This window comes from Solanum pennellii, chromosome 9 (assembly GCF_001406875.1).
Source record: "Solanum pennellii chromosome 9, SPENNV200".
NCBI classification, from domain to species: domain Eukaryota; kingdom Viridiplantae; phylum Streptophyta; class Magnoliopsida; order Solanales; family Solanaceae; genus Solanum; species Solanum pennellii.
This window is the reverse complement of record NC_028645.1, coordinates 22,308,292-22,324,038: the sequence shown is the minus strand read 5'-3', so window position 1 is coordinate 22,324,038 and position 15,747 is coordinate 22,308,292. Positions and strand designations below refer to the sequence as shown.

Here is a 15,747-nt window from a genome sequence, read left to right as displayed (position 1 = left end):
AAACCCACTAATTAACTTAAGGTTACCTCTTTTAACCCCCAAGTAATTAGACTTATTAATATTAACCCTCTAACTTTATAATTAAGAAGAATAGTCCAATGCGTCCCTTAAAACGTGTGAAGAAATCCGATTCTGCCTGGGACTTGCGCGACATCTGTGACGGGCCGTCGTGCCTGCGACGGTCCGTCACAATGGTCGTCGCAACCTCCCACAATCCAGGTGGACTGTGACGGCCCGTCACACCTGTGACGGTCCGTCCTGCACCTCCGTCCTGACGGTCAGAGACTCGTTTCCCGTACCAATTTCTCAAGAGTTGAAGTGTTTTGCAACGGGAGCTTACGACGGCTCGTCGTGGATGTGACGGCACGTCCTGCAGGTCCGTCACCGATTACAGAGAGTCGATTTTCAGTACCCAATTTCAGAATTTCTAAGTATGCTGAAACGAGACATCTGTGACGGGCCGTCGTGCCTATGACGGTCCGTCGTGATGTCCGTAATCTTAGCCAGTTTTTTCCAGAAATAAATCTGCTGCTCAAAACGACTAAACAGGTCGTTACAGCTAACATCATATATTAAAAATCTTAATTTCATTCTTATTTTTTATTATCACTTTACTATTATAACTTATGAATTTAAGGATTTTGACCAAAAAAAATCATATAAACTTAAAATATTGCAAGTTATATTAGTAAAGAGTACTTTATAAAAAATTATTTTAAGTTATTGTTGTACCACAAAGTAGGAATTAATTTTCTAATTAAATATTAAGTCAGAAAAATCATACTTATTAGTATATGTTGTTAAAAGAAAGCGGGCGAGTTAAATTATGATTTCAAATGTCAAACATAGGTTGATAATAAGAATTAGCAAAAGTTGTAAGGATAAAATAAAAAATAAGATTCGATATTTTAATTATTTATTTTAATGTGTATTTTTGAGTAAAATAGCATAGCAATATATATATATATATATATATATATATATATATAAATAAATAAATGAAAGGGATGAAATGTGTGGTACCCCTAGTAAAATGTCCGTGGTATTAAGTGAATGGTGGAAAGGTGAAGGAAGGGTGACGATCATCTCGACAAAAACAGTGGATGGTCCGATTGGAACACACATATCCTCCTGTTATAAGTATAGGATAAACTCTTATCCAAACCCTTGTTCTTTTCATTTTCTTTACTTTCTCTGTCAAGGTCTCTTCTTCTTCTTCTTCTTCTTCTTCTCCTCCTCTAATTTCACTCATCTTTCTTCTTTTGTTTTTCTCTCTATAGATCTATAGAAGATTCATTTGATTATGAAACAAATAGCCTTGGGATTCATATATATATATATATACACACACATCAGCTTCTCTTCTTCTGATCTGTTCATCTTTTTTTTAAAAAAAAAAAAAATTCAAATCCGGTGAAACATGTGTTGATCTGTTCAGATAAAACGATTACTACTTGTTTTGGTTATGGTAGATTTAGAAATAGCAAAATGGAGCATATCCAGCTTCTTTTCTTTATTTTATTAGTAGCTAGCTAGGGATCTATTGGACCTATGATTAAAGTTTATATATTTCTAGGCAAAAATGCAAGGAGGATTGAAGCAAATACTGTCTCATGGAAGTGTGTTGAAAAGTGCTGTTTTACGACATGTCCAATTGGGGTCGGGATGGAGGCAGCTTATGTTTGTGCGCCAGGAAACAACTTCAACTGCTCGTATAGAAGAACATGGTTTTGAAAGCACAAAAATATCTGACATTTTGAAGGGCAAAGGTAAAGGTGCTGATGGCTCCTGGCTCTGGTGCACTACAGATGACACTGTTTATGATGCTGTCAAATCGGTTAGTTACATATATACTATTTATTTATTTTCATTTTATGCTATTATCAGAAACTCATTCTTTGTATGCACAGATGACACACCACAATGTAGGAGCCTTGGTCGTTGTCAAATCTGGGGAAAATAAGTCTATTGCTGGCATTATTACAGAGAGGGGTATAATAATCATCTACCTATCCTCCCTCCTATACATGTCATCTCATTCATTTTTAACTCATCCTCTTTAACCAACCTTCATTAGCAATCATGTTGTATGTGAATGAATTGTGAACAAAATGGATATTTACATAATCTATATGTGAATGCATTGACATGAATGTCGAATTGGTCTGTCCGTTTCTTTCATTTTCACCTGAGGAAATGTATATCTGAATAATGGCAACTGTTCCGGAATCAGTTTTTTATTAAGTGTTCTAAAGCCAAAACCACAAGTTAGAAATCGATTTTTTGGTTTATTAGCCATTAAGCAATAAGCTCATCCAACCCACAATGTTTTCAATTTCACACAGTTAAACAAGTAGCACACTTGTGATTATTCTGTTTTCTTCAACTTTCTCATTAATTTTCTAAAACCAGATTATCTTCGGAAAATCATAGTACAGGGAAGATCATCCAAATCAACAAAGGTCGGGGACATCATGACGGAGGAGGTAAAACTTTCTTATCATGAGGAAAAGAAAAGAAATATGGTGGCATTTGGTATAACATTATTAATAATGCAAAATGACTAATTGCAGAACAAGCTTATCACTGTCACACCTGAAACCAAAGTTCTGAAAGCAATGCAACTGATGACAGGTGTTAACTAGCTAGCTATTTCCTAGTAGATTTCTGTTATTCAGCTCTGCTCACGCGCTTTTCCATGTATGACTTGCCAGATAATCGAATCAGGCACATTCCAGTTATCGATCAGACAGGTATGATAGGGATGGTGTCCATTGGAGATGTTGTCCGTGCTGTTGTGTGTGAGCACAGGGAAGAGCTGAAACGGTTGAATGCCTTCATACAAGGAGGTTACTAGATAGATGATGATGATGACGACGACAACAAATAAATAGATGATATACTGCAAGGTTTCTGCTTTGCAGTTTAAAGATGTCTGAATTGGGGAAGACCTCGATCTGGATCTTGTAAATGTTGACATCCTTACATCTTCTCTAGCTTGATGTTTGTTTGCCCATGGGAGATGGGACCTTTTCATTTTGGGATCAATGAGATACACTACTGTTTTTAAACTATTTGGTTTGCTTGCAATTGGCCAATCAGTTTCTTTAACCAATACGGATAGCTTATTTATCGCATTTTGATTTCTATAACGGGATTGTTATAGGTTCAAATTGTTCCATAACCTTTTAAATATACAAAGATTAAAATAACCATACTAGAGACTAGGGAAAATATTAGTTCAATTTTTTATTGAACCAAGTTACTGTGAATGTTCTATAAATATATTTAGACAAGTGCAGTGAGTATACCACCTATGACGAATGAGGCAGCTCATTCTATAGGTGTTACGGTTCAAAACGAGTCATGAGCAATACCAACCTCATAGGTGAGCGAACCAACGAAATCAATCTCAACTTATATCGATAGTTCAACTTAGGGGAAAAAAATCACAACGTGAAAGCTAAAAACTTATTGAAGTAACCAATAAAATAACCTTTGAAGTCAATTAAATATTCGCAACACGTGAAAGTCATCCCATCAAGGGTATCTATTCTCAAAATACCAAGTCTAAGAGTATTAAAGACATCAAAATAAATAATTAGAATAGTCTATGTCGGAAATCTAAGGATATCATGTCATTACCAAGAGAATCCAACACAAGCTGGAAGTAATAGCTCACCTTGAAATCTTATTTGCTAGAGGCTGACAAGAGCTAAGGGCGAATCGAACTCGATGTTACGCTGGCTGCACTCCACAAAAGAAAAATAAAGAAAACACAAGTAGAGGTCAGTACAACACAATATGTACTGAGTAGATATTATTAGTCAACTCAAAATAGAAACTAATATGTAATAAGTAATAACATAAAATCAACTATGACATTTAGCAGGTAACAAGCAACAACCAACATGTATAAGTAGGAGCGAACTCACGTGGGCTCCAGGGAGTTCACCCGAACCTCCTTGGCAAAAACTACACTGTATATATATAAGGTAAATTTTATGTATTTATATGGATATATATATTTTGGACCCCCTCAATGACAAGGAGAAACTGACATCCCAGCGGCAGTAACCCTTGAAATTAAGCTTCATGTCGAGGGTTTGAATCCCTATGTTCAGGGGTGGACCAACCGTATGTCTAGGGGTGTCATCCGACACTGCTTCGTCGAAAATTCTTAATATTATATATACAAAATCTGAAAATAAAATAAAAAGTATTGATAAAACTAATATAAATCCGAGTTCAAGCCTCATTAGGCACATATTTTTGTTTGATTTTAGCTTTTCTAGTAATATTATTGCATAAAAGTTGATATTATTGAGATTCGAACCTCCAACCTCCAATTTCTAATTAAAATAAAATGAACCAGTTGAACTAGAATATAGTTCGCGTGATATTTTTGTAATTTAATGACTTGTTCGAAATGAAACTAAACAAAAATATGTTATAAAGTTAAAACTAAGTCATTTATATTGTTGTTATTTGTTAGTACATTTTGAACAATTTTATTAATATAGTGTTATCATATCAATTATGTCTTTATTTATTATATATCGACACCACTTACAAAATTTTTTGCGTATGCCACTGCCTATGTTAGTATTTTTTTGGGAAAAGGGTTAGAAATACCCCTCAACTTTGTTTTATTGGTTGACTATGCGCTTACCGTTAAACTAGAGTTATATTTGCCCATTACCGTTAAAATAGAGTTATATTTACCCTTACTGTCACTAATTTCACCATTTATGCCCCCTCAATTGGATGGAAAACCCCAAATCAATTAAAATTATCCAATTTCATTTAAATTATCCACCACCCGACCTGAATATACAACCCATTTTTGTTCATCTTCATCTTTAAACTTGTGTTCATTTTCAAAAGCAACAAAATCATCCGATACATTCAAACAATATTGAAAATAATGTAATAATGACTACGAAACCAAAAATACAAGAACACAACAATGATTAAATATAGGCAATCAGAGTATTATTTTCTAGCCAGGTCTTAAAAATTGTAAAAATTATTGTAGCTTGGAGCTCTAATTTGTTGTTGTTGATTTCCTCCGATCTATCGGAGTTGGGATTTCGCCGAGGTGGATGGATACTGTTCGCGATGCCGGTCTAGAGAAAGTCGAAAAAGTGAATTTTGGTTGTTTCAGATTGGGTTTTGTTTATTGGTTGTTGGTTGGTAGTGGCTCGTCAGAGATGGAGATGAGGAGAAGAGAGGATTGCGGTGGGCTTGGAAGTTTGTACAGTGGGGGTGGTTGTTGTTTGGCTGCTGAAAGAGGAAGGGTGTTTGGTTGAAAACCCTCCAATTTATACCATTTCATCTCCATCATCTTTTCTACTTGTGGACAAATTACTCCTGGTGAAAGAGAAAAATTCCGGCAAAGATTACAGCGGCGCAGGTGGTGGCTATATTCTTGTAGCAAAAAAAATTGTGTGCTTTTGAATTACTCACTGGCTAATGTTGAGATGGAATTGTAGTTAGAGCTGGAGAGTATGGGATGAGATTGGGTAAAAATGAAAGAAAACACTTCATTGTAAAGAATAATATGATTTTAAAAAAAGATGATTTAAGGCTAATAAAGTGGATATAAAAAGAGAAAAATGAGTTTTTTGAAAAAGAAAAGAGGGAGAAGATGAACAAAAATGGGTTATAATGTTAGGTGGGCGGGGCGGGTTGAAATTGAGTAATTTGATTGATTTGGATTTTCCATCCAATTGAGGGGCATAAATGGTGAAATTAGTGACGACATGAGTAAAATAACTCTATTTTAACGGCAAGGACATATTCAACCAATAAAACAAAGTTGAGGGTATTTTTAACCCTTTTCCCTGTTTTTTTTTTCTTGTTTTCTAGTTTTAGTTTTTTGTTTTTAGATTTAGTTTCCTTTTTTGCACGTTTTTTTTAGTTTTTTATTTCATAAAATATGCTAAAAGCATGATTTTAAACCCAAAAAAATTCAAGGGTCTGCCACTAAGACTATATACTACTATTTCCTTGAAATTTTATTTTGTTGGCTTATTTACATGTTTATAATTTTATTTTTGTTGATACCCCTGAACAAAAATCCTGAACCCGTCACTGTGTACAAGTGATAACAACACCAAAGTAAGTATGTGATCATTCAACAATATGAAGAACACACATGAGAAGTCATGTCTCTACACCAAGCTCTTTTGGGGATTGAGTACATTAAATTATTTTGATATGTTTCCCTTTAATGTTATCGTGTCGAAATGTGACACCCAATTCAATAATATCTTGCCAAAACGTAACACCCGATCTAATAGTATTGTATCGGCTCGTTAAATTCTCGCTTTTTTTTTTAACTATTTCACCACATGTGTGGAAGTGGTGGTGCCAGCACTATCTAATTCATTTTTAATTACTCATGCACTTGGGTATTGCGTAAGTTCAGGATAACACATTTAACTTTTGCATATATTACAATTAATGAGAAATCATTTTGAATAGAGTTGATGCCATATAATAATAATTCTTCAACATAACAAAACTTGTTATTTTCATTATAGTATAAATAGGTTATAACACTTGATAAAAGAAATATATTTATGGATATATCATAACCAAAGAATTAAGGCATTTTAGAAGGAACACAAAGAGATTTTTATCAAATTTCAATTTAAATAGGATGCTCGGGTATTATAATCAAACTTTCAAAAGAATAATCTTAAACACCCAGGGTGTTGCAATAATATTAATAGATATTAATAATGTTATAACTTTATAAAAGAAATAATGTTTATTAATCAATTTATATGATTTTAACAAAGATAAAGACTTTAACTACTCATAAAAATTGAGCGATTTTGTACTTTGATAACGGCCTATTAGAAGAGAAGATAGCCCTTTAGAGATTCAAGGTATTTTTTCTTTGATGTTAGTATCATAGATATTGTTGCATGTCAGTATTGTTGAAGGCATTATAGGAATTAGCTTTATATTTTGCAAACATGATTTGTAAGAGAAGAGATGTACTACCCCACTAGGCATGTAAATTAATTGCAATCACAAAAACAAATGAAAAGTGATTATTTTGTGCATGATTCTTAAATTTTCAGTGTGATTCGATAGTGGTTAGTAGTATATTTTGATAATTTGAACCTCCTTAAGATATCTTGAGGAAGAACACATCTTGATTACCTAGACTTTCAGAAAGACAATATTTGATATCTTGATCTTTTAATGAATATCAAAAGCTCATAGGATATTCAATTGCCTCTTCGAAATATATTTACTCCTGGTGTGAGCTAGGATTAGAATAGAATGACCTTTAAATCAAAATTTGACGTACATTTCACTTTTTTCATAGTAGAAATGAGACTAAAAGAACCATAGAAATTCTGTAACAAGCAGTACTAGTGGTCATTTGGGCGCTACACTAGTACTGAGTTCAAGGTCAGTTTCGTAAATATGTGCTCAGTTTGGCCATTTGAGCACTACACTACTACTGAATATTCACTGCATAATCTCATAATGATTCTAAACTAGAACAAATATATAGCCCAGAAAGAGGCTGGCCCAACTTAAATGAGATATGATCACTTTGGTATGATCTAACATTCTTGCCAAATGCACTGGATTTCTAAAACTCGCCAAATGCAATTAAGAGAAAGCATCTAACACCAAATTAGTATTGCCTTCAACAAGAACTAAAAGTTCAAATTAGTGCTCAAACTTGGCCTGGGGAGCATGCAGCTCTCAAACAGGCACATAAAACCACAAATGAAACAGTAAATTGAGAAGAATTGTATGAGGTGTTAATCCAGAGGTCAACTCAAAACCAGTCATAACAACACTTGATCAAATACGACAATTTCATCTAGGATTGGTGGTTTTCTGTTTGGCCTTCTCTATAAGAGGTCTCAGCTGCTTCTTTTCAGCTAGAATTTTCAAAAAGTTGAACAGAAATGGTATATAGTTGTGCTTCCGACGGATATTTTCAGTTTTCCATTTCTTGAACTTCTCCTCCTCCCTCAATATCTTATCACTAACAGCTTCAATACCAGAATTTACCTCTGCTAAGGATTTATTTAGTGATTCCACTTGGCTGCTATCCACCATTCTCTCCGACTGGGATGCAGCCAGCTGTTGCAGAATACGCTCCCTCCTCTTTTGAAGCTCCTTCAGCTCTGCAGTATACACCTCTTTCCTGTTCTTTACTACAGCCATCAGATTGAATCTTATTTCACTTTGGGAATACCTCTCAATACGTTCCTGAATAACTGGTTGCACCATGCGCAACCACTCAATATCACCTTGTCCACCAGGGCATGGTCCAAGACTGATTGGTCCCTCCTTCAATCCATCAAGCTCATACAACACACCGTCCACAGGTATATAGCTGATAAAATGATATACATCATCATCTTTGCCAGCAGCTTTCTGCTCCTCAGGCACAAATGGCTCAGGTCTTGCAAAACTATTATGTGCTGTGCGAATTGCTTCACTGTTATTGATAGCTAAACCTTTAAGCTCCGGTGGGAAATTCTTTGTGAATTCTTTTAGTGCAGATAATTCTGGGCCAATATCAACATCTGGACTGTTCAGGAGGATTGAAAGGATTGCTTGGGTAGCACAAGCATTGTTTATCACCTGTTTCACATCATCAAGAAAGTACATGTCATAATGTGCTAAGTAACTCCTAGTAGTTTAACCACATATATCATGTAAAGGTATTTGACCTGACTAGCAAAGAATAGGTTTGGGTTTGGGTCCTTGATCACAAGGCGATCATCTTTTTCACCAGGACGCCATTTGAAAAGGAATATCAAACCGAACACAGGCCTGTAAAAAATAAAAAGATAAATTATTATTTCCTTTTTGAAAAACTTGGAGAATCGCAAGCTTGAAGCCCCTGAGAACAAAATTGTTCGCACAAAACCATACAACTAATGCTCAAGTGGCAGATTTGATTCACCTAAGACTGTTGAGCTCATCAAGATCCAAAGAATACAACTCCTCAACCTGTTTCAACATGGAATAGTATGAGAAAATAAAAAGTCAAATCACCCAAAAGGTGGTAAACCAACCATTTTAACAGTCCATCCTTCCAAATCCCCCCACCTATTCCATTGGTTTGTCTCATAGGAAAAGCATATCAATCATAGCTTATCAGCTTCTACAGTGAGGGCAGAAAAACTCCTCCATATAGAAATGAGATAACCACAAAGATATTGAAAGAGTTTTTTTTTTCTTATTCTCTGGAGAAAATAACTTGTATTCTATTTCCACAAAATAAAAAACCTGCCACAACAAGTTACAGGTTTCTTAATTAAAATTTAAGTGTATCAGGAAGATCTTCGACCCTTTAACAAAAATCACAAAGAGATTTAGACATCTGTGATTGATTCTAGACCTTCCATACACTCCTGTTTACACCAAAGTGAAACAAGCTAAACAATTCATCTTCATCTTCATCTTCTGGATGAAGTTGCTCTTGTTCTGGAAGCACCACGAAGATACAAAGGGTTTAACAAACAAACAAACACTTGTCAGCTTTTATACAGTTGAAGTACTACAAAACTAATGAGCTGACAAAATCCTCAAGAAACATCAAAATTATTAACAGGGGAAAGGTTAGCCCAACTAAATAGGCTAACCCACATCTAGCCTCCAAAATCCTGTTGAAGTAAATACGCCATCAAAGCATCTGTGATTCCTCTCAATCCAAATACACCAGAAACTGTTTGCAGGCACCATGTTTCAGATTTTTCTGATGGTCTTGTCAACTTCCGTTGAGCTCCTGCTCACATAGGCATCTCTTACGGATAAAGGCACTGCCAATTTCAATCTAAAATCTTTAGAAACAGACTCCAGATGTCTGTGGCCAGAGGGCAGTGAAGGAGCAGATTGACTAGAACATGAAACATCTGTTTGCTAGTGAAAGTTCTTTCTAGTTAGGTTGTCTTGGGTGAGGCAAACACCCTTTAGAGCCAACCAGCACTTTAGGTGGAAGTTTTGTTTTCCAAACTAGTTTTAATTATAATATTGTCTGAGCACAGGTCAGCACACCTTAACACCTAACGATGTAAGGACCTTCCTTAGAGTTGCCCCATTTCAGTTTGTCCTTTATCTGGAGGTTTGTTGAGTATTTCTCTAATGTTTTCAGCATGTCAATGAGCTCATCTATCTTCCAGTTACTAAGGTTCCTCGTAAGATGAGTTCCATGTGTTGACTTCTCTATTATTGACAAATAATAGAATTTGAATTGCCTGCAACAAGGAACATATTTGGGGATACTTTCCTTCAGTCTACAAATGAGGCCTAAGACCTTCCATGGACATTATTATCAAAGGCAAAAAGTGCAAAAAAGCTCTAAGGTCCGTGAGGGCTTTAAGCGCAAATAAAGCGTGGGCTATAATGGAAAAAAAGGTGCATAGGGAGAAAGGAATACAAATATATATGTTTAGTCCAAGACTAATAATTATAAACATGAATGACAATAAGACCAACGAAATTGAAAAAACATTACGATTAAGTCAAATATCAATTATTCAGTGTCACTTCTTAATACGAGACTCCTTGGCAAGGAAATGTTTGCCTTAGAACCTTGATTACGACATCGAAGCACACATAAAGTGAGGCGAAGTGCTCAACACGTTTTAAGCCTCGCTTCATGGCTTAAGCGAGCCTTTGATAACACTGGTATGAAAAGAGGGGGGGGGGGTTGTAATAAGATAGGGACATCTGAGTTTGTCATAGGCTTTTAAACATCAAGCTTGAGTAGGAACCTATTTCCACCCGACTTTGACTTCCAAGCCATAAGCTCATTCGCTATGAATACAGGATTAATTATTTGTCTTCCCTTAATGAAAGCAATCTAGTGGCCTGAAAACTTATGGGTTTGTATTTTCTAAGTTCAATAGCTCCTTTTCTTTTTGGAATGAGAATAAAGGATGCATTGAAGGACTTGACCATGTGACCATGATGGTGAATATGATTGGGAACAACTAATATGGCATGCTTAATGGTGTCCCAAGCTTTCTGGTAGAAGGCCATTGTGAATCAATCAGGACCTAGACTCTTGTCAGGAGCACATCAGTTGATGGAATCTCTCACTTCCTCCTTAGTGAAAGCAATAATTGTATAAGACAACAGGATGGATAGAGGAGAGAGATGAAAAAACCACTATGGAGGGAAAAAACAAAGGACAAGCTTTTTGCTATTTCCTTTCCTAGCTTATATACCTTTTCCCTTCAGCTATGATCTAACAAAAGCTATTCGCCACTCACAAAAAAAAAAATGGTTCCTTGAAACCCCTAAACTTAACAAACATACAACTTGCCTCAAAGCTCTATACGGTGCTAGCAAAGATAACGACCCCATGAAGTCGCATTACATGCATCTGGCATGTAACTGGTAAATACAGAGTTCAAGTTCATGATTGCATGTACAAAAGCAATAACATCATGGGAGATATATGATCATCAAATTAAGGGGGAAAAAAAGAAAGAAAATCGCCAAAAAGCATATTCTCGTTGCTTAGTGGAACTGTTCCACACAACTAAGAAATTAAACCACCTAAGATTGAAGAAAACAATCATAATTTAAGAGTAAACTGAAAATACCTGCACACCTTTTACTTGCATCTGCTGCATAAGTTCGGTAAAAACCCCTGCATGCAAGCAATGTCAGTACCTTTCATATTCAAGGGTTTTACCAAGTGAAATGAAACAGGGAGATCATCAGAAAAGCTTATCATGGCGACTAAAAATTTAGAGATTAGATGGATTTAGAACCACAAATTTAGTAGCCATCATCAACAATGAAGTTAGATTGTTCCCACTCGTATTGAACACTACAGGAAACCAGTCTCCTCCTCCCCCACACCCAAAACCCACACTCAAGAATTTTAATTTTTATGGGGTAATAGTTGTGTCCAGACCAGCTTGCGTGCATCACAATAATAAAGATGAAGAAGAATATTGAATTGCATTGTTTCTTCTCCTCTTAAGCAGCACAACAAACTGGTCTTCGAGCCACACATGAATCTCTGCAACCCTTCTTCCCTGTCATTAAAAACTCATCCATTAAAAAAAAAAAGAATCACCAAATAGTTATTCAAGCCCTTATTTGACTAAGTTTGATGAGAAGATATGGTATGTACATTTGATACAAGGTTAGGAAAAAGATTTCAGACTCTGGCCCAGATCCCTATGCCTAGGGGTTGCAACGATTGAGTGAATTAATTATCTTTACATCAACAAGAGAACAAAACAAATGTATCACTCCACTTTAATTGAGGATGAGATCACTCCACTTTTAGCACCCTAATTTTACTGGAAAGAGATCTTCTGAGTGTCTCTTCCCAAGCACTCATGCCTAGGGCCGCAACAACTTATTTTAACTTTTATCACTACCTGAGCAAGACAACATAACTGTCAAAAGACATAATAAATATATATTAATGTACTCTCCACAACAATTTAAGATTTTTGATGATATGGCCAACACTTCAACATAGTATCACTGCATGGAGACGTTTTGGGCATGAGACTTACTGCCACCCGTTATTAAATAATAAATAAAAAACTTTAATTTTCATATAGCAATAGCTCATTTTGTTTGAAGAAATCGCATTTAAATGTAATAAAATTCATATATCCCAAAGACCACCAGTAAAACCATGCTATAAGAAAGAGAAGTTGCACATCAGAATTCAGACGTTACACAAGTTATCAAAAATGAGTGGGGTATCCTTCAACAAAAGGAGATCCACCCAATCAATGAAGCAATATGATGTCATCTCAACATACAACTCCATAAGTTGCATTCACAAACTACCAAAATTAGGAAAATAATTTATGACATGAGGATGATAACACTTTTTAATACTTAATGATGTGAAATAGGTAGCCTGATTGCTTAGCCTCTGCTGATGGATGGGTAAAATAAGGAAAAAATTGTGTATCATAGCATGCAGCATATATGCCCTGAAATACTTTTCAGACTAACTTTTATTGTCCAAAGGCACAGAAGGCGGTGCTTGAGGGGATGGGGATAAATGGGGAAACATTGGCTAGTAAAATGCAACAAAGTGAAGGATAGCTTCATTCTGTAAATGTGACACAAGTTTGCAAACATTTTACATATATTAGCAGAACCACAAATTATTCTTTGAAAACATTTTTAACCCTATAGCTTAAAACAAAATAGCGATAAAAAAGAACTTCTCTTTTCGGAGGTCCATGAACTATTGATGATTTAATTGACAGTAACCGTAAAAGCTTTTATTTTACAAGGACAATCATAATTAAAACTAATAGTAGCTACTTCTCCAGAAGCCAGGAAGGACATCTACAGTTATCTTTTCTTGCATCTACAGTTATATTGCTGCAAGACCATTGCAGCAATATTGCAATCTAAACCAATAAAAGTTGAATTACAAGCAGGGAGTGGAACACAGGGAGAACAACATTGGGACATGACTAACATTCACAATTTAAAGTGTTAAGTCATGTGAGATGAGACTGAAGCAGCTAGAGCTGATATTGAGTGAGTGTTGTGCCTTAGTATCTTTTAGAGACTATCTTCCTGTTTACATTAGAGTGAAGTAGAATAACCTAACAATCTTTCTATTTTTTTATTTTCCTTTAAGATTATAACATGGTCATCTAATACATCATTCTGTTGTCTTACCCATTTGGCTAGAGACTAATGACATGTTCACAAAGCCATTAGGAGTAGGGATTATACTTTCAACTCTTGACCAAATAAGGCTGGGACACTTACCAGGATCAGACTCGATAGTGCACCACGACATGATTGTTAATTACCTGAGGAAGTAGAGAGACCATTAATAAAAAATAAAAACCAAGAGCAGCTCAACCCTAAAGCCCCAAAAAATAAGGGCCTCCAAACAACCAAATTCAGTTAGCTCAAATACGAAAACATACCACAAAAAAAAAAAAAATTGACCAACAGGCAAGTTTAAGGAGGAACCAAAATCAGATGAACAAAGGAGATACATACATATACATACATAAAAGAGACAACCAGATCTGATGAAGAAACACCGTATTAAACAATACCACACTTAGTACTAGGTCTGGGTGTTCGGTCGATTCAGTTCGGTTTTTCGATTTTCGGTTTGGCATAAATGTGAAACCAAACCAAATTGAAATAAATTCAGTTTGGTTCGGTTTGGTTTTTGATTTGACCAAATTTAATTAACAATGGTACATTTTCAAAATTCAATCACTTTTGTTCAATTTCTTCAACCTCTCATGTTCTTACAAGTCACATCCAATTCTATGGCTTTGCAAATGTATTGACAGTTCAAGAGAAGTTGAAAAATTAATGGGTAGAAATTCAAAAATTAGGCCATGACTTAACTCAAAAGGACATAATTTTACCTGTTCAAATATCAAGTTTGTGCAAAAGGAAAGTTTTCACCTCAAAACCTCATCACCTGTGGCCTGTGGATGTGTTGCTGTTCAAATAATACAACAATCCACATTAACTTTTATAACAATCAACACTCAACAATACTCTCCAAACTCCAACAACCTATGCCATACTGTTTGGCTTTTGCCTTCAAATTTCAACAAGCATTTAACTTGCAACTTACCATATCATTGACTAAAATATCCAAACAAAACTGATAATTCTTGTCAAGCAATCCAGCAGGCAGCAACATTAACAAACTAGTCGAGTATAAGAATAAAAAGACTATCAAGAGTCATGACAACAACACTAGAGAATTCAACAAACTTGTGCTCAGCCCTAAAATAGAGTTACAAACAAAAGTCCAGCTGCATAAAGATAACTTAATTACAGAAAGACGCAGTACATTGCAGTTCACAGATCACACAAATAATCACATAGTTGCATACGCTGCATTCAATGATTAAAAGAAATAATAGAGGACGCAGTACATTCTTTTTCATATTCTTGCCATGGGTTTTCACTAGATTTTGCTCTTAATGTGTATGTAACAATTTCTTTTGCTCTTGTGATGGTTTTTTAACAAATGTTTGTCTTAGTAATGTATGCTTATGTTTAATATTACAGCAATAGAATTCACAAGTTATACATGTACCAACACATCTATGTCTAAAAACTGCCTGTGTATTTTAATTTTCCTTTCTATAACCAACTTCTAGAGTGCTGGACTGCTACTCGTGTAATAGTGTGGTATTCCACAAGTTCATCAGATTCCGTTACTAATTTATCATTCCAGATGAGAGTTGGGACGAGATGAGCACTGACCTTCGAGGCGCGACTCGCGAACGAGAACTGAGCAGTGGCCAGTGAGAAGCGGCTTGCCTGAACTTAAGAGTCGAATAGCTGAGAGATGAGAGTTGAGGGACGAGCTGCGGCTTAACGTAAGACGAGTTGAGAGATGGGAGTTAGGGATTTTCTGATTGGAATATGGGTCACATTCGAATATGGGTTGTGGGTTGTGGACCGGCTGGGGGCATGAGCACCTGTGTTAAAGCGGAAATTACACGATCTAAGGGGTCTTTTTAAACGAATATTGATAATACAAGGATAAATTAATAATGCAATAATTATTTTTGATCAACTTTTTAGTTCATAACTTTTCACTTAATTTTGTATTTGATTTAAAACTCTACTATAAATTTTTTTATATTATATTCTTGTGTTATTATGAGATTGTTAATTTTATGTAATTGGGTCAAGATAAATAACCGACGTACAATAATTTTTTTTGTAGGATTTTCATTCCATATATATATATATATA

The 15,747-nt window shown here is 35.3% G+C and overlaps 2 protein-coding genes and 1 long non-coding RNA gene across 6 annotated transcripts; 1 reads left to right on the top strand and 2 right to left on the bottom strand.

Annotated features, from left to right (window-relative positions):
• Nucleotides 1-1,078: 1,078 nt before the first annotated feature.
• LOC107031439 (CBS domain-containing protein CBSX3, mitochondrial) lies at nucleotides 1,079-3,115 on the top strand. 2 transcript variants are annotated; one of them, XM_015232823.2, is made up of 6 exons: nucleotides 1,079-1,202; nucleotides 1,577-1,837; nucleotides 1,911-1,992; nucleotides 2,413-2,486; nucleotides 2,574-2,634; nucleotides 2,715-3,115. In XM_015232823.2, exons 2-6 carry the CDS (start codon nucleotides 1,583-1,585, stop codon nucleotides 2,855-2,857), a joined length of 615 nt encoding a protein of 204 aa, XP_015088309.1. In that variant the 5' UTR covers nucleotides 1,079-1,202; nucleotides 1,577-1,582; the 3' UTR covers nucleotides 2,858-3,115. The 2 variants fall into 2 exon arrangements, with proteins under 2 accessions (XP_015088309.1, XP_027767590.1); XM_027911789.1 differs by lacking the exon at nucleotides 1,079-1,202 and adding an exon at nucleotides 1,230-1,468.
• Nucleotides 3,116-7,641: 4,526 nt separating this feature from the next.
• Nucleotides 7,642-15,458, bottom strand: LOC107031298 (ubiquitin carboxyl-terminal hydrolase 2). 3 transcript variants are annotated; one of them, XM_015232615.2, is made up of 7 exons: nucleotides 15,250-15,458; nucleotides 14,394-14,470; nucleotides 13,771-13,814; nucleotides 11,607-11,653; nucleotides 8,957-9,003; nucleotides 8,721-8,823; nucleotides 7,642-8,631 (listed from the first exon to the last, which is right to left on the bottom strand). In XM_015232615.2, the coding sequence occupies exons 3-7, from the start codon at nucleotides 13,799-13,801 to the stop codon at nucleotides 7,855-7,857; spliced, it is 1,005 nt and encodes a 334-aa protein (XP_015088101.1). In that variant the 5' UTR covers nucleotides 13,802-13,814; nucleotides 14,394-14,470; nucleotides 15,250-15,458; the 3' UTR covers nucleotides 7,642-7,854. The 3 variants fall into 3 exon arrangements, with proteins under 3 accessions (XP_015088101.1, XP_015088103.1, XP_027775449.1); XM_015232617.2 differs by lacking the exon at nucleotides 14,394-14,470; XM_027919648.1 differs by lacking the exon at nucleotides 15,250-15,458 and having other exon boundaries at nucleotides 14,394-14,476.
• Nucleotides 11,906-13,764, bottom strand: LOC114078655. Its single transcript, XR_003580349.1, has 2 exons — nucleotides 12,146-13,764; nucleotides 11,906-12,047 (listed from the first exon to the last, which is right to left on the bottom strand). It is a non-coding gene; the product is annotated as an uncharacterized LOC114078655 (long non-coding RNA).
• Nucleotides 15,459-15,747: the final 289 nt, after the last annotated feature.